The 25,168-nt window shown below is 39.6% G+C and overlaps 1 protein-coding gene across 1 annotated transcript in view; it reads right to left on the reverse strand.

Moving 5' to 3' along the window:
* NIPAL2 (NIPA like domain containing 2) overlaps window positions 1-25,168 on the reverse strand; it is a 71,072-nt gene that overhangs the window by 40,249 nt on the left and 5,655 nt on the right. The window contains exons 2-3 of the mRNA XM_054590309.1: window positions 7,504-7,572; window positions 6,351-6,522 (exon numbers count right to left, since the gene is read on the reverse strand). Of these exons, the coding sequence (XP_054446284.1) occupies window positions 6,351-6,522; window positions 7,504-7,572 (241 nt within the window). The remainder of the gene's footprint in view (window positions 1-6,350; window positions 6,523-7,503; window positions 7,573-25,168) is intronic.

Consider the following 25,168-nt stretch of genomic DNA (forward strand, 5'->3'; position numbering starts at 1 on the left):
TTTGAGCGAAAGCCAGCATGTTAGGGAAAATTAGAGATGGAAAAGACTTATCAGTCATACGTCTCATTTTCTTCTCATTTTCTCAGTGCGTTAGCTCTCCAGTCTTAATCCAAATTAGCCCATGAAGAGGGTGACTATTTCTCTTAGGAAATTATTCCAGGGCCACGGAAACCTAGCTGCTATTAATTTTATCATTCCATTTAATATTCCAAGTGTTTGATCTCATATACGTCACCTCAAATTCAATCTACTTATTACTCACTTCTATTTATCTGGGAAATAATTGAGAAAAATAAATTTAGGTGTCTCAGTACCTGGCAGAGTGGATGTGCATTCAATTTTAGTTTCTTACCTTTAACTATTTTCCAAGTATTGCTTGCGTTTAATTGGAAAAAGATGATATATTCTCTGAACTCTTGTCAATTAACTTTCAATAAATATACTCAGAGGCATGAAAGAGAAAAACATCCATCATGTTCTCTCCGTTCTACCCTCACTGCCCCTGCAGCAATGCCCCTTCATGTCCCGCTCCCCCGCCACCCCCGGACACGTTAATTTTATACTGAGCAAGGTCTACCACGAATCCTCTCAGTTCTATGTGGCTTCAACTCTTTGGATTGTTGGTAACTTTATTATTTTAAATCACCTCGCAGTGCTTAGCACAGCATAGGTCACAGTCATGGGGATGAACAGAAAAAAGAAAACTTTCATTGAAGGGCACACCTTGCAGATGCACAAAGAATCTAACTCCGCTCCCAAAGAACAGGCTTACAAACCTTTAAGTATTTACAAGGGTGAATATTCACGGGTCCCTCAGTACAAAATGTTTAACTGTTGTGCTTCATCGGGAATTGAAACCTTCCAAACGAGCGCTGTTTCTGTTCCAGCGCCCTAGAACAGAACGTGCTATCCTTGTTTGATCAAAATTCGATTTCAAACCAGTTCTACGAGGCTGTGCTGTGCGACTTCCCTGTGCCACACCCTCCTAGAAAGAGCAGATGGCAGGCACCCAGACCCACACAGTCTCCTGGGTCTCAGCGCAAGGGCCAGGATGGACATTAAACAAGGCACTGAGGGCACGATGAGAATTGCCAAGGGGAAATGTGAGGCCGGGCCGCCCCGCACAGCCGAGCAGGTTGTACTGTGCAGAAAGCTGCTGCATCTGAGCGGCCCCACCCATATCTCAGATTCATTGATTTGTGTATTTCTCAGGACACTTTACCGACAGATGGCACCGGAGTGTCCTACTTTAATAAAATCAATATATTACAGTTTGCAGACAGAAATAAAGTGTCATGAGAAAGGCTGCCTTTTTCTTTTTTTTTATCATCCAATATTGAATTGAATTAATTGGGGTAGTGCTGGTTAAGAAAATTTTAGAGGTTTCAGGTGTAACTATAATACATCACCTGTACATGGTATTGTGTGTTCACCACCCCAAGTCAAGTCTCCTCTTATCACCATTTATCCCTCCTTCCTCCTATTCTACCTCCAACTGACCCCCTTTCCCTCTGGCAATACTGTTGTCTATGTCTATGAGGTTTTATTTTCTTTGCTTAAGCCCTTCTTCTTTTTCACCCAGACCCCAACCCCCTTGCCCTCTGACAGCTGTCAGTCTGTTCTCTGTATCATTGCAGCATTGTTTACAATGGCCAAGGTTTGGAAGCATCCCAAGTGTTCATCTCTAGACAAGTGGATAAAAAAACTGTGTTACATTTATACAACGGAATACTACTCAGCCATCAAAAATGGGAAACCTTACCTTTTATGACAGCATGGATGGACCTGGAGAACATTATGCTAAGCGAAACCAGCCAGTCAGAGAAAGACACGTACCATATAATTTCACTCATATATGGAATCTAATGAACAAACTGAACTGACAAACAAAATAGAAACAGACTCATAGATACAAGGCTGCCTTTTTCTAACTCGCAAAAAGGCACTGCCTGGATGAGAGGAGGGCCTGCCGAGGGGCTCAGGGGACAGAGACGAAGCCTGCTGACTGTGGTCTAGGGGGCAGGCAAGGCCTCCTGAGGAAGCGGGGGTGTACCCGGGACAGGCAGTATTAGCAGAAGTTTGCAGTTTTACTACAAGTTCTGCAGAATATCCAACTTTCTTTTTTTAAACTAGGTTTCTGGTATAGTATATAAATTGTTCTTCAGAAAATATAGTCTTAAATTGCAGTTAGAAAGAAATCTGCCCTTCAGCCTCTCTGAAGTTAATCTGCAAGTGAACGGAAGTGCTCCATAAAACTGGAGCTAGAAAACAAAGCGGCACACCCACCTCAGGCTGTTAGCACTTTTCCTCTGACAAGATCCTGGGTCTGTTTTCTAAATGTATTTTGTCTTGGTAGGTTGTTTGGAAATTCTGGTATTTTCCAACATGTTTTGGTAGGGACTCCGTGGAGGAGTCAAAGGGTAATGACTGCTTAACAGCCGAACAAACGAGCGGCCAGGATCCTACTTTTCAGCTCCCTGAAAATTAATCACTGCATGGAGAAGAATCATAAAAAGCATTTCTTGAACTGGTTTATCTGTTTCAGAGAATTTAACCATCAGCCATCTTCGGGGGCATGGCAGGAAACGCCATCCTAAGGAATGATGTAGTTTGTTTCTAACAATAACGGTGACGATAACTCCCTGCGGCAAGAGCTGGGGCTGCCGCCGGGTCAAACGCTGGACTGCAGAGCCAACCCTGTTCTTAGGGGTCAGTGTTCACTCACGTCTGCCCCGTGACAACTTCTGATGAAAGCGCTCCTTTTAGCCCCATTTTACAGGTTAGACACCGGAGGCACACGCCAGGGTAAACATTTTGTTGAGGCTGCTGAGCTTCCCAGCGGCGGGACTGAGGCGCGCGCTCCCCGCAGCGCGGCCCGGAGCCTGAGCCGCGCCGGTCGGCGGCTGCGCCCGATGCGGGAGTCTCCAGCCTGGGCGCGAGGGGACGCTGCAAAACCACCCGCGAGGCTTTCTTCATTGTGGAAACACAAATACAAGTGAACATCTAGAAGTAACCACGCTGCCAGTATAACCAGCACTTTAAGCAGAATAAGACTTTGGACCTATTATTCACAGACAAACACCTTTAGTAAGAAAAGTAAAGGGACAAGGTGGCACAAGGACACGAGGGCTCTGACGCTCTCTCTCTCAAAAAGCGGAACCCAGGCCTGGCCTCCCTGCACCCCCGGATTCTGTCCGGTATCCAACCCCACTGCCCGGCCCAGGCGAGTTGTCTTCTATCCTGGCTGCATCGTCTCTAGGGTGCCGTGGCTGCTTGTGAGCATTGTCTTAAGAATTCGCCAGAGGGTCTTCAGCAGAACTACTGTTTCTAGGGAGGCTGCCTATAAAAGCATCTCGTGGTCAGTAGGTTTGGGAACCCTGGCCTCTGCCTATGATAGGCTGACGCTGTGCCTGGACCTAACACAGTGCCCCCAGGACTCCACACTACATACCCTGTACAACTTTTAAAATCTACTGTGTCAGAAACTCGTTTGATTGCGGAACTCTTTGTTTCTCCGAACCCCTGCGAAAGCACCAGCACTACTGCTTGAGAAGTGCCGTCTCAAGGGGAACCCGTCCACGAGGAACAGCTGGACCCACACACAGAGAGGGTCAGGAAGGGCAGAAAAGATGGCTTGAGGGGGGAATATGGGCAGAGTGAAAATTGAAAGATCCATAATGCTTACCATAGTGCTTCTTACATACTAGTCATAATTAAAAACAAAAACAAAAACAAAACCTGTTTAATTGCCGTGTACAAAGGGAACAGGAATTTCTGTTGTGTGAGACAAAAACAGCAGGTCTGACGTGTTAGCAGTCTGTGTAAAGTGAGGCTAATTAGTACACATGATCACCGGCACAGTAGCGCCTTACTTCTGGAAAAGGAAAAAGGAGCACAGTGTGTTGGTATGAAGCAGACCAGAGGGAGGAAGGGGGAAAAAAGGATCCTTCACTTGGACTTCAGAGCTAAGCTTTCTAAAGTATCCTAGGTTTTAAATAATTTATTTTTTTAAATTTGTAAAGCAACAAAAGAGAAATGCCAAAAAAGAATATGAAAACTCAATGCAACATTGCAACAGACATTATCTTTTCAAGGGAGGTTTGATTTCTTTCTTGAAGCTCCCAAGAAATAATAGGGAAAATGTTCTAGCATAGAAAAGTATGGACACTCTACTGCCTCATCTGTAAATACAGCCTTAAGATATGTCATTTTAAAAATACTTTCCCCTTTGCTTTAAATTTTCTAGAGTTTTTATAAAGAATCTCAGGATGGTGGGGGTTGTTCTGGGGAAAATTCTCAATCACTAGCAGTCCCTAACCCACCCACGGCTCTTCACAGCAACCTAAATTCAGCTCAGGAGTTCTGTGGAAATATCATTTATGAGCATATATTATTGCTTGCAAAGACTGTAAAGTAGGAAATGATTTGTGTGTGAGGCTATAATTTACTTCTCTGACTATTTTAAATGGGCAGAGAGGGAGGCTGCTAAAAATGTTCTAAAGTTGAAACATTAATTGGGGCTAAGATCACACACACCAAAAATGATGTGAAGCATTAAGAAAATCCCATCTGTTGAGGCAGTGGCCGCGAAGTTTGAGGTGGGTGGAGTGGCCCCACAGGGCACTTGAGGGAGGGCAGGACACCGTCTTGGGGAAAGGTGGGAACCCTTCAGCTACCTGCGGTTACTGAGAGATTCAAGCAAGTCATGCCAAAACGAGTAGTTTCACGGAAGGTCTGTGAGAAGGATCAAAGCTGGCCCTAAATTTCTGGCAACTTCTGAATTTTCAGTTCAGGTACCAAAAGGCCTGGCTATATTTCATTCCTGTGAAATCTCTGATCTCTATAATAAATCCAGCCATAAATCCCCTCTTCTTTGAGCTAGTTAGAGTAGCGCTCTCTTTCTCTCCCCCGCCCCCATCCCTCCACCCCCAGAAAAACAATTTTTCAGGACTGGGAATCTCAGACAAGTGGAACATTCATTTCGATACAATGTGGTGCACTCAGCCCTCTCCCAAATAACTGTTTGATGTATCTACGGGCTTTTTTCCTTTGGCTATTTCATGGAAACTGGGCGTAAAACAGAAAAAGAAACAAAACTAAAGATCAGCTCTAAATATAGTTATTATGAAGAATAATATAACATTTTCAGAACAATTGGGGCCTGCAGCGGTCCCAAGTTGACAATATAACTATATCTTTTATCTGTATTTCTTAGATTTTGAAAAGAAGATACAATCTAGAATGTCTAGGTACATAGTATGTGTAGTAAATATAAGATAAACCAAAATTGCTCACTTTATCAGAATGTTTAAAATAGTAAAGGATCACATAAATTGTAAGCCTATTCAGAGTGGTAACAATATGGCTATTTTACCAACCAATTTCTAGAAAGCTAATAAAGTTTTCTTTGCTAAGTATTTTATTATCGTATATCACGAATGCATTTTAAATGATTAAGAAAAGGAAATTACTTGCAAAACAAAAGGAAATTCTCATTGAATACACATTATTTCTGTTTAAACCATACATTCTTTAAGATTATCTTATACTTTTTTGGGGGAAATATTAAAACTGGGATATATATGCACATGTTATGCTTGATCTAGTTGTTACCAAACAATAACTGTTAATTTGTTTGTTTCAATGAAGTTTCCAAATTCCTAGAAATTTAGAAACATGCTGTTTCCATAGCAGCAAATAGAGAGTAAAACTAAAAAGATCTTGCTGATTTTAACAAGGTTTAGAGAATTTGTTCTCCTTTTTAGCAGTCATTTTTTGCTTTTTTAAGTCTCTTAGCAACATTTTACAGTCTCTTTTCTAAATGTACTTAGTAAATCATATAAATTTTAAAAGTAGGATAATTGTGATATTACTGTAAAATTACACATTCTTACAGTAATATTGAATGACAAATATTTAATTCTTAATGTAAAAGTGATGCTAAACTATGCAGTCAAGATCAGGCATCAAAGAATCTGAGTACATGTAATATCAGTTTAACATATAAATTAAATATAAATTGTATTACAAATGCTTTTACATGCTTCAGTTATGATTAAAAAGCACCATATAACATTTGCTGTTACTGTTAACTTATTAAGACTCAGACTAGGAATTAGGCTTTTATATATTACATATTATCACCACAAAATGCAAGTTTATCCATGGTTAATGTGGCAGGACTACACGGGATGACTGAAATTAGGAGCGTAATAGTTCCAAGTTAACATGCTAAGAAAACAGGGAATAGACTTTCTTCTTTGTGTATGTGTCGTTTAAGTTGTATGTTTTTCACCAACTTCCTGATCTCTTTAAAATTTCCATTTGTTAAACCAGAGGAAAAGCCTCACCTGCCACGGACATACAGCCTAACGGAGCGATCAGAGTAACAGGGGCGAATCCGTAGGCCATGAAGTTCCCTGTCTCTCCCACAGCCGTCAGTGCGACCCCGCTCAGCCACAGCGCGCTCTGGAAGAATGGCTTTGGGTGTTCTTGCTGTGCCAACCGAAGGTGAGAATATTTCTAGAAGTAAATCAGAATGTAAATAAGAAACTATTTCCACCCGATTAAAACTTGCTTTAAAGTTCTTGGCCCTATACGTTTACATCATGGCTTTAAAATTTATTTGCTGATCATCGTAGATCAATTATTATGGTTTTACCTTTGTTCCAAACCTATTAATAGCAGAAATAACTCCCATTGACATAGCATTTTACAGTTAAAAGGGTTTTCTCACATATGAATGCTGCTTAATTTGCATAACAACTCTGTAAAACAAGTACCAATACTCTCTCAAGATGAGGTGTAAGTGAAGGAGTTAAGTGGCCTTCTAGTCCACTGCTAACACACTTATATGAGAATATCAAAGAGTCCAGATGCCAAAACAAACATCAATGAAATAAAGACAATAAATCACTAAGGAAGACTTTTTTGAAAGGAGATTCAAATTTATGAGTCAAAGTAGCTACCACAATAAGCGCAGCAGGGCAGGATGCTTCGGTAGCCCGCGGTGGGTTGGAGGGAGGCCTATTTATTCCAGTTTGAGTATTTGTATTTTAAACATAAATTTCTGAAAAACGGGCCATTAAATAAAGTCCTACTTCCTTACTGATTTTATGATAACTGAACTTCCTTATAAAAAGTATGTATAATTCTAGGTTCGTTTTCAAATCTTTTAAAGAAAATAATAGAAAAAATCCACAGAACATTAAAGAAAATCTCGGCTTATGCCAAGATTATGAGCATCTTTCTAAGTGTGGTACAAGTTCATAAGCACTGGCACCTTGCCTAAGAGGCCCACAAAGACACTTAATTTCTTTTAAAATCAGAATTAAAAAAAAATGACTGTAATACAGCTGGATGATATTTGTCTTTATATCAGTGAGGGCATAACATAATTATTATACTTTTAATGGAGGAAGAGCCCAAGGAGGCAAAAGTGCCTGTGGCCCACTAAAGTCATGGATTAGAAAAACTGAGTTAGAAAAGTAAGGCGCTTCTTACCTGAATATTTAGGGAAATGCTGATTACCAAATTTCCTAAAATGGCCAGAAAAACTCCAAAAAGGTGAATCTGAAAAATAAAGTGTTTTCTTTAAAAGGTATACTAAATAGCACTTGTAAGATATTTACTGAAAAAAGCCCAAACAACAAAAAATTTTAATACATTCTTTCATTCATTCAGCAAATATCTACTTAGAAGCAATTTGTGAAGGTTGTTTGGAATATGAATAATGATTTTTATTAGGATTACTAGCCCATCTTTACTTTCTTAGACTCTAACCAGTGAGCAGCCCTCATTCCTTCCTTTATATTGTCATGTGTATCATCAGGCTCGATAAATAGATGGCAAGTTCTCCCAGGGAAGAGAACCATGTCTTAGGCTTCTATTGGGTCTCTGACATCATCTACTATACAAAATTAGGAGCTTGAAAAACACTTGCTTAGAAAAGTGTATAACGGTTTAAAACAAGAACTATTTAGGTTAAAAAGTTAGTTCTGCCAGGCCAGTGTGGCTCAGTTGGTTGGAGTGTTGTCCCATAAACTGAAAGGTCACAGGCTTAATTCCCAGTCAGAGCACATTCCTAATTTCGGGTTCAGCCCCCAGTTTCTCACATCAGTACTCTCTCACTCTCTCTCTCACCACGTCCCCCGCCCTCCCCAACCTCTCTTTCTGGAATCAATAAATATATAAAAATAAAATACCTTGTCTTTAAAGAAATGGTTCTTACATATTGCCCAAGATATTTACTATAGAGAGTGCATCTATTATTTGATGACTTCAAAAGATGCATTAGCAGCTCCTATCTAAATAAAAAGGTATACTATCTTCTAGCATAAATTAGCAATGATCTAAGGGATCTTTCTCTCTCTTCTTCCTCTGTACATAACTTTTGGCTAGCTTTAAATTCCAAGGGGTTATTTAAATTTCAAATGAACATTACAACCATAAGGAACCCTCTGCAGAATGCAAAGTGTCTTTGAAGTTTTAGAACTTTATTATATGTGCTGAAGTGAAATTCAGTATTTTTAAAAAATGAAACAAAAAAGTTGAAAACCCATTTAATAGTTGAGATAGAATATCCATAGTCTTTAATCAGTTAAGAATTTTCTTTTCCTAATAAAGGCAGTTGGCAATAATTTTGATCACTATTCCTCATGGGGAACAATTGTATCATAATACAATGTGCCATTTCCATGCTTTTGATTTATACAATTAAATGCATTTGGCAGCAATCAGGAAAATAGAGATTCAGATGAAGTTTGGGATTGAATGAATAATTATGAAAATCTTCCATAATTATAAAAGTAAATTGTTAAATAGAAATAACTGACATCAAAATTCTTTAAATAATTCACTGAGTAGTTTAAATGCCACCAGGCCAAGTGTTTAGAAATTGGTAGCAGGATTTGGCAATGACTTCCTGGATATGACACTGAAAGCACAGGCAGAAAAAGAAAAAATCACATATGTTGGGCTTCAAGATTAAAATCTTTTGTGTATCAAAGGACACTATTAACAGAATGAAAAGGCAACCCATGTAATAGGAGAAAGTATTTACAAATCATATATCTGATAAAGATTGATATCCAGAATAAAGAATTCCTATTATTCAATAACAAAAATTAAGCCACCCAATTAAAAAATGGGCAAAGAACCTGAATAAACTTTTCTTCTAAGAAGATATACAAATGGCCAATCAATAGGCACATGAAAAGATACTCAACAGTACTAATAATTAGGGAAATGCTGATCAAAACCACAATGAGCTCTCACTTCACACCTATTAGGAGGGCTACAATTTAAAAAAGAAGCAGAAAATAACAAGTGTTGGTAAAGATGTGCAGAAATTGAAACCCTTGTGCTTTGCTGGTGGGGGATATAAAATGGTACAGCTGCTGACCTCACACCACATACAAAAATTAATTCAAAATCGATCAAAGACCTAAATGTAAGAAGCAAAACTAAAAAATTCTCAGAAGAAAATGTAGGAGTAAATCTTCATGACTTTGGATTTGGTCTTGGAGTCTTACAGATAAGACATCAAAAACATAAACAAACAAACAAAAAAATTGGACCTCATCAATATTAAAAACGTTCATATTTCAAAAGACATTATTAAGCAAATGAAAAGAGAGTCCATGAAATGGTAGAAAATATCTGTAAATCATATGTCTAATAGGGGGCTTGTCTATAATACATAAAAAACTCTTACAACTCAATACTAAAAGGACAAATAACCCAAATAAAAATGGGCAAAGGATCTGAATAAACATTTCTCCAAGGACAAATGTCTAACAAGCACATGAAAAGATGTTCCAGATCATCAGTTATCAGGGAATTAAAATCAAAACCACAGTAATGTACCTCTTCATACTGAATGAGATGGCTAAAATCAAAAAGTGAGATAGCAACTAGTATTAACAAGAATGTAGATAAACCACAGTCCTCACCCACTGCTGATGGAAATCTAAAATGGTTGAAAGCTTTGGAAACAGTCTGGCAGGTCCTCGAAAAGTTAAGCATGGACTTGCCATTTGACTCAGCAATCCCACTCCTAGGTACATATCCAAGAGAAGTGAAAACAAATGTCCACACAAAACCTTGCACACAAATATTCATAGCAGCATCATTCACAATAGCCCAAAGCGCAAATGACTCAAATGTCCATCAATTAATGAGTAAACAAAATGTAGTACATTCATACAATATTATTCTTCAATAAAAAAAGAAATGAAGGACTGACGTTATGCTACAACCTAAATAAGCCTTGAGAAATTTACGCTAAGTGAAAAAAATCTAGTCACAAAAGACCACATATCCTATGACTCCATTTATACAAAAGGTCCAGAATAGGCAAATCTACAGAGACAGAAAGCGGATCCTTGGTTGCTTAGGGCTGGGAAGAATGGACAGCTTGGAGAAGACAGCTAAAGGGTCCGTGGTTCCTTTCTGAGGTGATGAAAATGTTCTAAAATCGATTGTGGGGATGATAGTACAGCTCTGTGAATATACTAAAACCAGTGAATCATACACTTTAAATGAGGAATTGTATGGTATGTAATATTTTAATAAAGCTGTTACAATAAATAAAATAAATTTAAAAACACAAAAGCGTTTACATCTTTGTTTTTTGCCCAGAGAAATAAACTACTACAAATGTAGCTAGTAGTATTTCCCAGAGATGAGTTAACTTCTTCTGAAGTTGATATATTTACTTACTAGATTTATTTTTATTTATCTTTATTTGGTTTACTCAAATTTGCTTTTCTAATCTTTATTTGAACTGAACTCATTAGCTTTTCCTCTTTCTAATAATATATGCAAGTATGGCCATATATATTTCTCTGGGAACATCATGTTGGCCGCTGGCATAGTTTTGGTATGTAGAATTTTCATTGACACTTAATGCTAAATATTTTCTACTTATCTTATTTTTATCTGAGCCTTATATTATTCAGAGGCATGATTTTTAGTATTTTTAAACAAAGGGGTTTTGGTTATCACTTACTTTCTCAATTAATTTCTAATTTTATTGAGTTGTAATGAGAGAAATACTGTGTAAATTAACATTTGCTTTTTGACCTAGTATGTGGTGTAAATTGAAATTTGTTTTGTGATCTCATAATATGGTTATGTTTTGTAAGTGTTCCATATCTGCTTGAAAAGAAAGTATTTAATTATTGGGTTAATGTATTCTAAGTCCTTTCTTCCTCCCTCCCTCCCTCTCTCTCTTCCTATCCATCCCTTCATCTATCTACTTTCATTAATTCATTGCTCAAGGTTTTGCTACTCTTACTAAATTTTGGATTTCTTTGTCTATCAATTGCCAAGGGGGAGTATTAAAAATCTACTACAAAAATGTATTTATCCAATTTTCCTTTTAAATATATTGAGTTTTGTTTTACATATTTTAAGGCAATACTGTTAGTTGTACGAGTTTACAAGTTTAGCACTGGTTTATCTTTCCAGTTAATTGACTTTTATTATTATGTATTGACTTTTTAAATCTCAGTTAAGTTTTTGCTGTAAAGTGCGTTTTATTGGATATTAATATAATGTGGCTGTTTTCTTTTGATATTTGCAGCTTTCCATATCGCTTTCAAAATTTCTGTCTTTAGTCAGGCCTCTTATACATAGAAAATAAATGAATAAAAAACCCAAGACTTTCTGTCAAATGGGAAGTTTAGTCCATTTTGTTAATTTTGAATACAATTTTTTATGTGTGTTTGTAGGTATCTTGCTTTTTATTTGCTTTCTATTTTCTCTTTTCCTGAATATTGTAGGATTGGTTGAATTTTCTTTTTCTTTTCTTCCCCCTATTGTTCTGGCTAAGAAGCTATATATCTTATGTATATACTTTTTAGTAATTACTATTACAATTTTTAAACTTTTTATTTTGAAATAATTATGGACTCAGCAGGTCGCAAAGAAATGCCGTTACATGCCAAGGACTCTTCCCCAGCCTTATTCCCAACGTCAATGCCTTACACAACTACAATAAAATAACAAACCAAGAAATTAGCATCAGTAAAGATCTTATTTAAATTTCACCAGTTGTACTTGCACTTGTGTGTGTGTGTGTGTGTGTGTGTGTGTGATCAAGATACTCCTCTATATGATCTCCACAATATACCATCACCATCTTCTTCCCACCATCCCCATCTTCTTCCCCAGCCTCCCCACCCCTAATCTTCAGCAACCCCTAACTCTGTTCTCCATATCTTTATTACTTGACAAATGCTACCTAAATAGAATCACACAGCATGTATCCTTGTGAAGCTGGCATCAGCCTTGAGGTTAATCCAACTTGTTGGATCAATAGTATACTCTTTTTAATTGCTGGGCAGTATCCCATGGTATGGATATAACACAATTTGTTTAGCTATTCTCCCACTGAAAGACATTTGACAGTCAGTGGGTACTAGCGAATGTCAGAACAATGACAGCCAGTTTTGGGCTGTACGAATAAGGCTGCGCTGAACATTTGTGTATAAATTCTGCATGAAAATAAGTTTTTCTCTAGGATAAATGCCCGAAAGTATAATTGCTGGGTCATGTGGTAAGCCCAGTTTTAGTTTTGAAAGGAAGTGGCAAAACTATTTTCCAGAGCAACAATACCATTTTACATTCCCAACAGCAATGTTTGAATTATAGTTTCTCTACTATTAAATTTATCATGCATTCCCGACATAAATTCTAATGCTAATCAATATTCCCATTCTCCTAAACATTATAAAAACTTTCATTTGAACAGTCTCTTCTCTTCTGTCTTACATGTTGAGTGTATTAGTTCTACTTTGTTTAATTTTAATCCTCATCTGAGGACGTTTATTGATTTTAGAGAGAGAGGAAGCAAGAGAGGGAGAGAGAAACGTTGATGTGAGAGAGAAACATCGATCAGTTGCTTCCTGTACACACCTCGAACAGGGACTGAAACGGCAACCTAGGTATACACCCTGACCAGGAATCAGACCCACAACTTTCTGGGGTACCAGATGACACTACAATCAACTGAGCCACCAGCCAGGGCTCTACTTTGTTTTTATTTCAAAATTATTCATTGGTATTATTGCCTTATACAGTCCATACTTGCCTTATTTATCCACATTTGTCTATTTCTTTGCTCATTACTGCTCTTTAAAAAAAATAAGTAACAGTTTTATTGAGATATCATTCACATACCATAATGTTCACCCTTTTAAGGTATGCAACTCAAAAGTTTTTAAGTATATTCACAGAATTGTGCAACCATGGCCACTGTTTATTTCAGAACAGTTTGTCACCCTCAAAGCAAACTCCATACCCATTGGAGTTACTTCCCATTCACTCCTCTCTGTCCTCAGCGACCAACAGTCTACTTTCTGACTGCATGGATTTGCCTGTTCTGGACATTTTATATAAAGGAATCATACAATGTGTGACCTTTTGTGCCTGGTTTCCTTCACTTAGCATGATGGTTTTAAGTTCATTTGTTGTAGCATGTATCATTCCTTTCCATGGTTACATACAATTCTATTTATAGACATACCACATTTTATAAATGTCTTCATCAGTAGATAGACATTTGGGTTGTCCCACATTTTGGATATTATGTGACTGTATCTTAATTTTTATTCTGGGTTCAGTGTTCTTCCTGAAGAAACTTTAGTAGCTCTTTCAATGAAATTCTTTAAGTTGAAATTCTTTGTTGTTCCTGCAAATATCTTCATGTCATCTTTCCCCTTGAGCACAGAAGTACAGGCTGACAGTTCTTGCATTCAGAACTTGGATGGTATTAGAAGATGGTTGCTATGGCATGGGGAATGAGTCAGCACCGGGATTCCGCCAGCGACTCTCTCGGTTCTCTCCCCAGGACCTCCTTCCCCAGTCTCTCCTTAGGCGTCTCTGGCCCATTCTGCCCCCTCCTTTGCCAGAGACCTGTCCTCTTCAACAAATGGTGTTGGGAGAGCTGGACAGCTATATGCAAAAAATTGAAATTTGATCACCAACTTACACCACACACAAAAATAACCTCAAGGTGGATAAAAGATTTAAATATAAGTCCTAACATCATAAAATTCCTAGAGGAGAACATAGGCAGGAGACTCTCAGATATTCCATGCAGCAATATTTTCATTGATACGTCCCCTGGAGCAAGGGACATAAAGGAAAGAATAAACAAATGGGACTTCATCAAAATAAGAAGCTTCAGCATGGCTAAAGAAAACATCAGCAAAATGGAAAGGGAACAAACCATATGGGAAAATATATTTGCCAATGATATCTTGGACAGGGGTTTGATCTCCAAAATATATAAAGAACTCACACGACTACACTCCAGGAAGACAAACAATACAATTAAAAAATGGGCAGAGGATCTGAACAGACACTTCTCCAAGGAGGACATAAACAGGGCCCAGAGACATATGAAAGGATGCTCATCATCAGTAGGCATCAGAGAAATGCAAATTAAAACCACAATGAGATACCACTTCACACTGGTCAGAATGGCCAGCATAAACAAATCAGCAAACAACAAGTACTGGTGAGGATGTGGAGAAAAGGGAACCCTAGGACACTGCTGGTGGGAATGCAGACGGGTGCAGCCACTGTGGAAAACAGTCTGGAATTTCCTCAAAAAGCTAAAAATGGAACTGCCTTTTGACCCAGTGATTCCACTGCTGGGATTATACCCTAAGAATCCTGAAACACCAATTCAAAAGAACCTATGCACTCCAATGTTCATAGCAACACAATTTACAATAGCCAAATGCTGGATGCAACCTCAGTGCCCATCAATAAATGAGTAGATCAAAAATCGATGGTGCGTCTACACAATGAAATACTACACAGCAGAGAGAAAGAGCTACTACCCTTCACAGCAGCATGGATGGAACTGAAGAGCATTATGCTAAGCAAAATAAGCCAGAGGATGAAAGACAAATACCATATGATCTTACCTATAAGTGAAACCTAATCAACAAAACAAACAAGCAAGGAAAATATAACCAGCAACATTGAAAGAAAAAAAGAAACCGACAGTAATGAGAGGGAGGAAAGAGGGAGGGGGGTAATAGGGGAAAAAAAAGGAGAAGGGTCAAATCAAGGAACATGTATAAAGGACCCATGGACAAAGCCAAAGTGGTGAAGGATTGAGGGTAGGAGGTGGGGATGGGTGGGGTAGGGGAAAGTGGTGGCAGGAAAAAGAAATAGGTTGTCAACCTAATTGTTGCTCCTCTGTAGGCAATCTGCCATTTTTCTCCAGCTGCTTTTACAATTTTCGTTGTCATTGGTTTACAGCAGTTTCACTACAATTTTTCTTTCTTTTTTTTTAAAGGTTTATTTTAGAGAGAGGGGAAGAGAGGGAGGGAAACATCAATGTATGGTTGCCTCACGCGCCCCAATCTGGGGACCTGGCCCGCAACCCAGGTACGCGCCCTGACTGGGAATCAAACCGGCGACCCTTTGGTTCACAGGCCAGCACTCAATCCACTGAGTCACACCAGCCAGGGCCAATTTTTCTCTATGTGGATTATTTTCGCTTAGGACTCATGTTTCCTCAATTTGAAGATTCATGCATTTCACCTATTTTACTAAGTTCTTCACTGTTACCTCTTTGAATGCCATCCCTCTTATGTTCTCTCTATTCTCTTCATTTGGAACTCCTCTTACAACTATGTGAGACTTTGTAATTCTATCCTCATTTCCTAACTTATCTCTCCTATTTTCTAACTCTTTATCTCTTTGTACTGAATTATGGGTAATTTCCTCATATCTGTCTTCTAATTTAGCTTTTTTGTCCTCCCTCTTCTGAAGCAAGTCTTTAATGCTTCTATCAGCCCATGTATTATACTGTACTATCATTGTTTTTTTACACGTTCATTCCCCTTCTAGACTAGAAGCACCTTGAGGGCAGAGCTGTGCTGTGACTTACTCATCAATTCATCTTTGCAATCCTAATGCCTAGGAAAGGATCTGGCACAAAGAAATTATTGATTAAATACTGTCTGAACTGAACTACTACCTGAGTGAGTATAACCTGTGCAGAAATAGTAAATTTTTGACGTTTGGCCCCAGGAAGATCTCAAAAGGAATATTTTATAATCACCTTGATTTGAATATACCAAATACTCATTTTTGTGAGAGTACAAGCTTGCCCCAGCATTTAGATTTTAACAATTAAGAGTGTCAACTAGTGTGTAATAAAAAGCTGCCTGCCAGCTTTTAAAATCTAGTTAATTCATATTATTTAAAAGAAAAAGAAATACACAGGTATAAAGCAGGCATTACAAATAGTTTCCTGATAATATTTGGTATAAACTGGTATATCATATTCTTTATTTTTCTCAAAACTTACCTAAATTTTCAAGGTTAATTGCATTCTCATTAAATTAATTTAACACTTACTTGTAAATAGTAGTGACATAATAAATCCTCATTAATGTCCCTAACTCTTGGGGAGGGAAGCTTCATATTTGCAGTGTTTCTAACAGAAGGTGGTTTAATTACCTCCAAGGACACATGGTAACTTGAGTAAACCACTACCAAGTGCTGTTTCCAATTAGAGGCCCTGGTAAATCTGCTTTAATGACTACAAAATCCTCATCTACAATCAGAAGTATCATTTGCATACAGTGAGCAGGCCCTTAAAACTTGCCATTTAAATTAGATTAAAAATGTCTAGTTTACATCATTACTTTATCAGAGTGTTATCTGTTTTCTAGCGTTTCAGAATTAGCGGGAGCTTAGAGCACCTCTTCTCCCCTTGCCCCCTTTCTCCCCTCCATGGGCCTGGAGCCTGGTTAGGGACGAGAACAGAGGGCCAGAGAAGGAAAATGACCGGTGCAATCACACAGCTGGGTCGCAGGCAAATTTTGACCTTAGGGCACCTAGCTTCTGTCTGAAGTCCTATTTTTCATGGATTGCAATAGATAACCTGGCCAGTCAGTATCAGCTTACCACAATTTAAAAATTAGCGGAATCTGTTTCTTTTTATCAGTGAAAATAAGATAAAACAAAGATAATGGAAGGAAAGGCTGCTTCCAGCTTAATGCAGTTAGAAGTACAGGCCAGAAACACAGAGCGGTGCCCTTTTTGCAATGCCCGCTCTTCTCTCCACTGCAGCTTAATTTCTGGCTCTTCCAGGATATCTTGGCAAACAGATGGTGGGACCCACAGCAAACAATTCATCTACAATGAGGTTCGAAATATTGGCACTGGGAAGTTTTAAGGATGCTTTTATTTTATTTGGAATAACAATCTTTTATCCTACTTAAAATTTTTTTTGTGTGTGTGCCGGAATGTTGTTTTGCATAAAGTTAAAGACCTATAATCCATGGGTGGGGCAGTTTGGCCAGATGAAGACGGGATACGATAACAGGGGTGTGTGGAATTGGTAATAGTCTGTCCCAGTCCTGGCTTTGAACTCAACCATATTCCTGGCTCTGGCTTCAAAACACAAATTCGGAGTCAGACCCCAACGGTGCTAGCACATGGTTCAAATGAACCATAAATTTTGAGCAGTTTTGAACACTGTAATGGCCACATTCAGCTCACAACTGGAATAATGCTGTCTCCTGTTCCAGGAAGTAAAATATGCCTGAGCATGGAAATGAGAGAGATCTAGTTTCTAGTACCAGAAATAAACACCGGTTGAGAGACTGAGGTCAACTAATCACTATAGGAACGACCTTGTGAGCCAGACGCTGCAAGGGGATGATATGTCTGAGACACAGGTGTTCAGTTCACCTCACCTCACAGAGATCTCTTAGGGATAAGCTGGGGTTGTTTTCAATTTGCACGTAGTAAACAGGTAGACACATATCTCACCTCCAGAGCAGTTAGGAAGGGAAAGGATATCCAAATTCATCCTTAAGTATTTTGGGGTAGAGACTCCATTTACTTTCACCACTTACTTTCATATGATACGGCCACTTAAAATAAAAGCATAGAGAAAGAGAGAGAGAACAAACAAGTGTTTCACAACGTTAACCGCTGATGAACCTCCAGGTGAAGGACATATGGTGTTTATTGTAATACTATTCTTAATTTTCTGTAGGTTGGAAAATTTTCAAAGAAGTTGAAAAAGTGCTTTACAGACTCAATTAAATTCTAGAGAACATGTATTGATTTTAAACGAGTTAAAACGGGAAGTGATAACAAAAAAGAAATAAAAGCAAGAAATAATAAACTGGCTGGACCAAGGAAAGATGATAAGGAGAAAAAAATAAACCCATTGTACAACTTAAAACCAAATGTAGACGCTTGGAAAAACATACAATATGACAGAAAAGGACTTGAAATGAAAATTATCACAGAGAAAATGGTAGACATGGGAGAGAGACAACTTGAGGAAGCTCCCATCAGATGCTCCGCAGTCAGTCACGCATCCCTTTGGCGTTCATTCAGCCACTGCTCAATATTAGGTCTGATGTCAGAAACTGAGGACGCAAAGTACCCTCTAGAAGCTCAGAAGTGGGAAAAGCAACCAACAGCAGACTGCTACCTGTTAATTCTCTAACAAACGTATGCTCTACATAACCCAAGGGAACAGAGGGACAGAGTGAAAATCTGCCTAGTGTGGAGAGTATATTAGCTTTCTAGGACTTCTGTAACAAATCGTTATGGACTTGGTGGCTTGAAACAACAGAAATGTATTCTCTCAGTTCTGAAAGCCAGAGCCCATAATTAATTTTACTGTGCTGAAACCAGGATCGCAGGGCTGTACCCTCTCTGGGGCTCCAGTGGAGACTCCATTCCGTGCTTCTCCCAGTTGTCAGTGGCTGCTGGCACATCCTTGTTTTATGGTTCAATCCCTCTGTCTCTGTGGTGGCCATACTGCCTTCTCTTCTGTGTGAAATCTCCCTGTGCCTCCTTCTTATGTAAAGATTCATGGGAGGGTATTTAGGGACCATCCAGATAGGCCGGGATAATTTCCTACCTCAAGATTTTTAACTAAATCACATCATCAGTAAAAAGAGTTCCCTGAAGGGTCTTGAAGGGGAAGGGGCCAGGAGAGCTGGACTAGAGAGGCAGGCAGTATGCACGGATCTGTAGGTGGCGCCACGAGACCAAGGACTGTAAACCAGAGCCAGGTAGGTCCAGAGTTGACTTCTTGAAGACTCTTCCTGGCTGCAGTACGAAGGGTGGACTGGCTGGGAGCAAGAGAAGGGGGGGCGGGCGGTGGCGCAGGGCACGGGGAGACTACTTTGGGAGCTCAGAGAAGAAGTAGGGGCAGTGAGGAGAGTTAATTACTACAGGGCCATAAAGAAACAATATTCACATTCAGAGCAGCAAATGTTGGGAGACTATCCTTACCACTAATCTTGCCCTTGTATATAACTGAGTTGTTTGCAACATTAACCCAAGTTCAGTTAAAACTACAACCCCATATGTGAAAAAGAAGAAAGAAAAAATTTCAATCAGGAACAGATTTTTAATTTGTTATCTTGGTTACTGTATGCTGTAAGGTTATTGCCTTTCTACCCTGAGACAGTCTCATGACACTCAATCCAAATCTGGTGATTTAAAGCCAGCAGAAAAGGTCAAGGTTGCGTAACAGTGCATTGATGCTATTCTACAGCTGTTCCATGCCAATTTTTTAATCAACCTTAAAACCTAGGCAGAAAAGCTTGACATATTGCCTTCCCATACAATTAAGAACTATTACATTTTTTCTTGTACTCGGGAACACACTTACTTACATAATTGTACATTCATTATTTTTAAAAAACTGAACTCCACTGAGGATAAGCCTTTCCAAGCTTACTAAGAAGCCACCATGTTTTTGGCTCTTGAGAAATTTAAGTTTCAGCAGAACAAATATATGGAAAAAGTAATACATTTAATGACACATACTTTGGGGGCTTTTAACACTTTGTTAAAAGGAGAGCAACAATAGTCAAAAAGGTGAGATTATCAGTTAAGGAAGTCTTAAACTTGTTTCTATTACAAATCAACCCTGTATAATATCGGAAAGGGACCATATGAAATAAGGACAGGCATTCTGAACACAAAGAATGCTATTGTTTGAATCCAGATCAATATAGGCTCCCATAACTTTCAAATTTTATAAGAAGACATTCGCAACAATAATTTAAAAAAAACTGGAATCTTCTGTTTCCAAAGCAGCAGATTGCAGCCGGCCTTTTGCAGGGCCAGCCCAGGGTTTAGAAGAGGCTTCCTACCCGAAAGATGGACATTTGTGACTGGCTTAGTTACAAGTCTTCCCCACACCTGCCTGGGTTTCTGGAGTACATGTCCCCTTCGAAAGTGACGCCTGTCTTGCACTCTGGCTATATTTTGCCAGATCTGTCCCCCTGGAGGCTGACCTCTATTGTCCACAAGCACTAGGTAAATTGCTGCCTCAATATGGGGGAGAGGTCACGACATTGCCGCTCACTGACAGACCTCTGCCAGAGACTCCTGCGTCCTGCACTGCCCACCAGACCAGAGCTTTCTGACATCAAGTTCAAATTTTCTACAACTCTCAGACATTGTGACTTGGACTCTTCACTGCCTTTAAAGGGCCAGTCCTCGTGGCCAAGATAATAGCTCCTATTTCCAAGCCCCCTATTCCTGGCAAAATTCTCACATCCCATTGGTCCAGCAGCCAAGTCCCAACATACCTCACGGTCAACCCACATATGACACCCACAGGACTCATCAGTAGTGATTGTGATTTGGATCTGCAAGTGTATTTCATAAGAATAATAAAATGTTCTACATGTAATATAATTTTCTCTATTTTATGGCTGTGGCAGCTGCTTGCAACTTGAGGTCTGCTTGTACCACGTTCACACAGACCACACATTTCTCCACTGCTGTGACTCAGGCTGCCATATCCAAAGGTATACTAGAAAATTTCCTCTTCTTCTTTGGCTCTCTTATTTATAATTACATAACTGTACCGCATTTGTCCTGGAGCTTAACATAAACAGTCTATCAGCAGACAGTGTAAGAGAGGGCAGCTTCACGCCACTCCTTCATATGTTGTTTTTCAAGCATTTCTAAAGAATTCGCTCCCCCCGCCCCACACACATTATGTCATTACCGTACATCACACATACAGGGTCCGGCACAAGCATCGCCTGCTTGAGTGTGGTGGGCAGGACAGTAATATGGGTATAATAATTTATAGTTTTAATTTGAACATTTCACCTAAAATCTCATATGGTGTGCTTGAGTATGATTTTGTTGTTACAGAATTACATGCTTATGATTTTGTAATAAAAGATTTTGTAATAAAGAAGGGGTGCTCTTTTTGCTGGGCCTTGTGTAGAGCTACATTTTGAGGACACAGTCCACATTTTCTGATGTCTTTGATATCACTGCCCAACACTGCTCTGTTGAGAAGGGTTCTCTGCTTATGACTTATATCGAGGGGAATGTTGGTTGCATTCAGGCCCTTATTGTCGATGAGCTGATCAAGCTGAATGTGGGCTGTGACAAGAAGGAACACAGTGCAGCTAGCTCCCAAACAGCCCTGGAAACATCAGAGCTCTGCAAGTACAGAGTCCAAAGGAATGAAAAACACCCAGAATTCACAGGATTCACCTGGATCTTGAGGGAGAAAATGGCAATGCTAAACAGCTTTTAGGACTCTTACACAGCATTGCACTCGGATACCGTACCTATTTCACCTAAATCCACTCTACTTCTAGAAGATTCCTACCTACTAAAGAGGTGGTTGTTGGTGGTAAAGAAATTGCTAAGCAGGTAGAGGCAAGATAAGGACTAAGCCAGGGACAACGCCTTTGCCAGCTGATTCCCTTTAACTTTTCCATCACCGGGAAAGACAAGAGAAGTTCTTTGCGGGGGTGGGGGGGTGGGGGGAGGGGGGTGGTGCGTGGAATAAGTCTATAATTTAAAAATAAATAGCTGCTTAGAGATGATATTAGTAGAAATATTCCAGAACTTGATCCTATAAGATTTGAAGGAGATTATGGCTCAGGTCCCACCCACAAAGACAAGACAGGCTAAATAAGGGGTTTTGTTTCAGGGACTGCTCATGTGAGACACAGAAAGGAAAGGTCCTAGGTGAGCTGGGACAGTGTTAGTCTGAGAGCTGCCCAAGAAGACAATAGTCCGAAGTAGGGGGATCAAGCCCACCTGGTGGGCACTGCATTAGGGCCACAGTATCCCTTTCTTTTGGTTACACGATCTTCTCTCATCCAGCTCTTCCCAAGGGAGTCCATATTCTTTGGGGACACCGTGCCCAGTAAGTCTAGCCTTGGTGACTGGTATGGGAAAGGACGTCAACCTAACCTCGTCTAATCGGACTAAAGCTCGTGTATTTTCATTGGTTGAGAAAGTCGATCTTTCTCTCCTGGAAGTGAAAGGGAAAATGCAGGGTAGAGTAGTGAGCCTATAAAAGTAGAATCAACCACCCTCAGGAACCAAAGTTGAAGAGGAGAGTGAGGAACTGAGTGACCACCATGTTGTTAGAGTCTCTGAATCGAAGTTTATTCAGAGTTCTTCTGGCCTTTTATGTCATTCAAACTGATATAATTTCTTTTATTAATTAAGCCAATAAATGTTAGGTTTTAGATTTTCTGTGACTTGTAAGAAATTAAGTGTCTTAACTTCTAAAGCATTCTTGGTAGGAAAGCCAAGTCCAAAGGCCAGAAGAAAGACGGACTCCTATTGTAATGTTAAAGAAGTCAGGCCAGTGGTCCAAGTTCCTGAAAGAAGACAACAATTTGAGAGGTGCAAAGAAGGTGACTTAGGAAACCAGTGCTGCATCTGTAGGCAGGCAGCAGGACATTCATTTTAGGCAGAACTCTGCATGACCTGCCAAAGCCAGGGTGGATTTTTGAGAAGGCATGCCAGGACAAATACGACCTTCCATGAAGTGTGGAGTTCATAACTAAACACACGTTAGCCATGCTGGGAGTGACCAAGCTTCCGGGAAAATGACAAGGTGAGGCAAATGTTTCACAGGTGTTCACACAATGAGAGCTACGTGGAGGCACAGTGGAGTGCTATCTGTCAGTCCCCAGGCAATATGGTACTCTCGCGAATCGGGATAAACAGGGTAAAGGACTTTAACTTCACGTAAAAAAAAAAAAAAAAATTAAGTCTGTTAGATGGAAGACAGGGGTGGTGGGGGTGGGTTATAAAAGGTATAAATTGAATAGAGGAATATGGGGCTTTTGGGGAAAAAAACAAGCCAAAATAAGTGGCACCCAAGTCTTAACGGTAACACTGCATGAGCCTTCCTAGGATAGAGGTGCTGGCCTTGGTCGTGGGTTAAAAATTACGGTCAGTGTCTGGAGACATGATCCCGCTACTGACACCAAAAACTCTGTTGGCTGTTTCACAGCCCAGAAGCCAGGAAAGAGGCAGAAGACTTGGGAAGAGTCCTCGCCTTAGTACCTCAAGATAACAAGTGCTCCAACTAGAAAACTGATTACCTGATGCAATCAGGAAGTGTTCTGGAATGCGGATATATTTGGAGAGTGAAGGAGAGGCAAACATCAAAGGGAGTGAGGAAGGCATAAGGTAAAGAGAAATCAGTGGTTTTCAAGTAAAGAAAGAAAAGTTACATCAAATAACTGATACGCTTTCTCTTATTTCCATTTGTAATGAGCTAAGTCCAATTACTAATTAGAAGTACCATATATTTTATGGCATTTCCTATAATTTAGGTTGACTGTAATACTACTAATAATTGCTACTGTTTATTGAGTGCTCCCTATGTGCTGGGCACTTTGCTACCTATTTTACATACAATATGTTCTCTTATTTTATTCCTATACCAACCCTATAAATATGTAGTATAATTATCATTGCCATTTCAAAAGATAAAGCCACAATTTGGAGAAAATAAGAAACATGGCAATGCATCCAGTAAAGACGCTGAGTTTTTTCATTTAAGACTGCACTATTCAAGAACAAAAGGAGCATTTTAGGGGAATTTCATCCTTTCCATGGTAAGCTCTCAAATGCCAATTTGAACAACCACCCCCCTTTATTTAAATATTGTTTAAATAATTCTCATAAGCAAATAAAATAAATACAGAATACCATTCCCCACACTTTCTGGGTAAAACATGCGAAATGAACAGTTATAGCAAGGCTAATGTTATTTTTAAACTTTTAAAAACTGTTGGATATAGACAATGACAACGAGAATGATACAGATGAAGAAAATGAATTATTTTAAGGCAAACACCCTCGTAACAACATCTAGATCAAGAAACAGGAATTTGGTGTCCACCCAGCGCCCTCCCTTTGCCCCACCCCACCCCACCACGCCCTCTCCTTTCCCCCAAGGAAACACTGGCCTGACTTTATGGCCGTCATCTCCTTGCTTTTCCTTACAGTTCTGTCACCCAAGTCTGCCTCCCTAAACAGCGCAATCAGAAGCTGTCTTTTTTCCTGGTAGAACTGTTAGGCTTTATTTATTTATTTGTTTACTTGTTTATTTATTTATTAGGAAAGGCAGAGGTAGCCACCACATGCAGCACCTCATTTGGACATTCTGGAGTCTCGGAAGCTTGACTATCCTATGCCCTCCTACAAATGGACCTTGAGGGCTTGTTTGGAGGTTCTGACAGGGGAGTGCAGCTACTTGTCAACTCCTGACCAAAGAACAACCCTCTCTCCTTCTGAAGGGAAGGTCGTCACTGAGCAGGCGGCTTCCCGAGGCACGCACGTGGGCTAGTGAGGGAGGAAGGGGAAGGAGACACCCACGTAACCAGCCAGATCAGCTAGATCAACCCTGATGGGGAAGGGTATGATGAGGATGACAGAGAGGAAAGAGAAGCTGAAGAGGAGAATGTGAATGGAGCGGCTATGAAGAAGGTTATAATGATGGGGAAGCGGACGATGAGGAAGATCTTGGTGGAGAAGAAAGGGGTCAGAAGTGGAAACGAGAATTTGAAGATGAGGGAGAAGACGATAACTAAGTGGATGACCTATTTTGAAAAATTCCTATTGTGATTTGACTGTTCTTACCCGTATCCCCTAAATCCCGCCCCCTGAAACTTACTGTTTTTCCGATTGTAACATTGCTGAGGGAACCAGGGGAGAAAAGTGTACTGGGGACTGTGGGGAGAAGGTAGGTGGGAGGGGGTGGAATACAATACTATTTTTACTGCCACTTTAAAAAAAATAATAAACCCTGACAATCAATGGGGTGACAGATGTCTCAACACCAGATCACCCTCATATCCTAGATCTA

Source organism: Pteronotus mesoamericanus, unplaced genomic scaffold (genome assembly GCF_021234165.1).
Source record: "Pteronotus mesoamericanus isolate MK-2021 breed Mesoamerican mustached bat unplaced genomic scaffold, CSHL_Meso_final scaffold_174, whole genome shotgun sequence".
In the NCBI taxonomy this organism is placed as follows: Eukaryota; Metazoa; Chordata; class Mammalia; order Chiroptera; family Mormoopidae; genus Pteronotus; species Pteronotus mesoamericanus.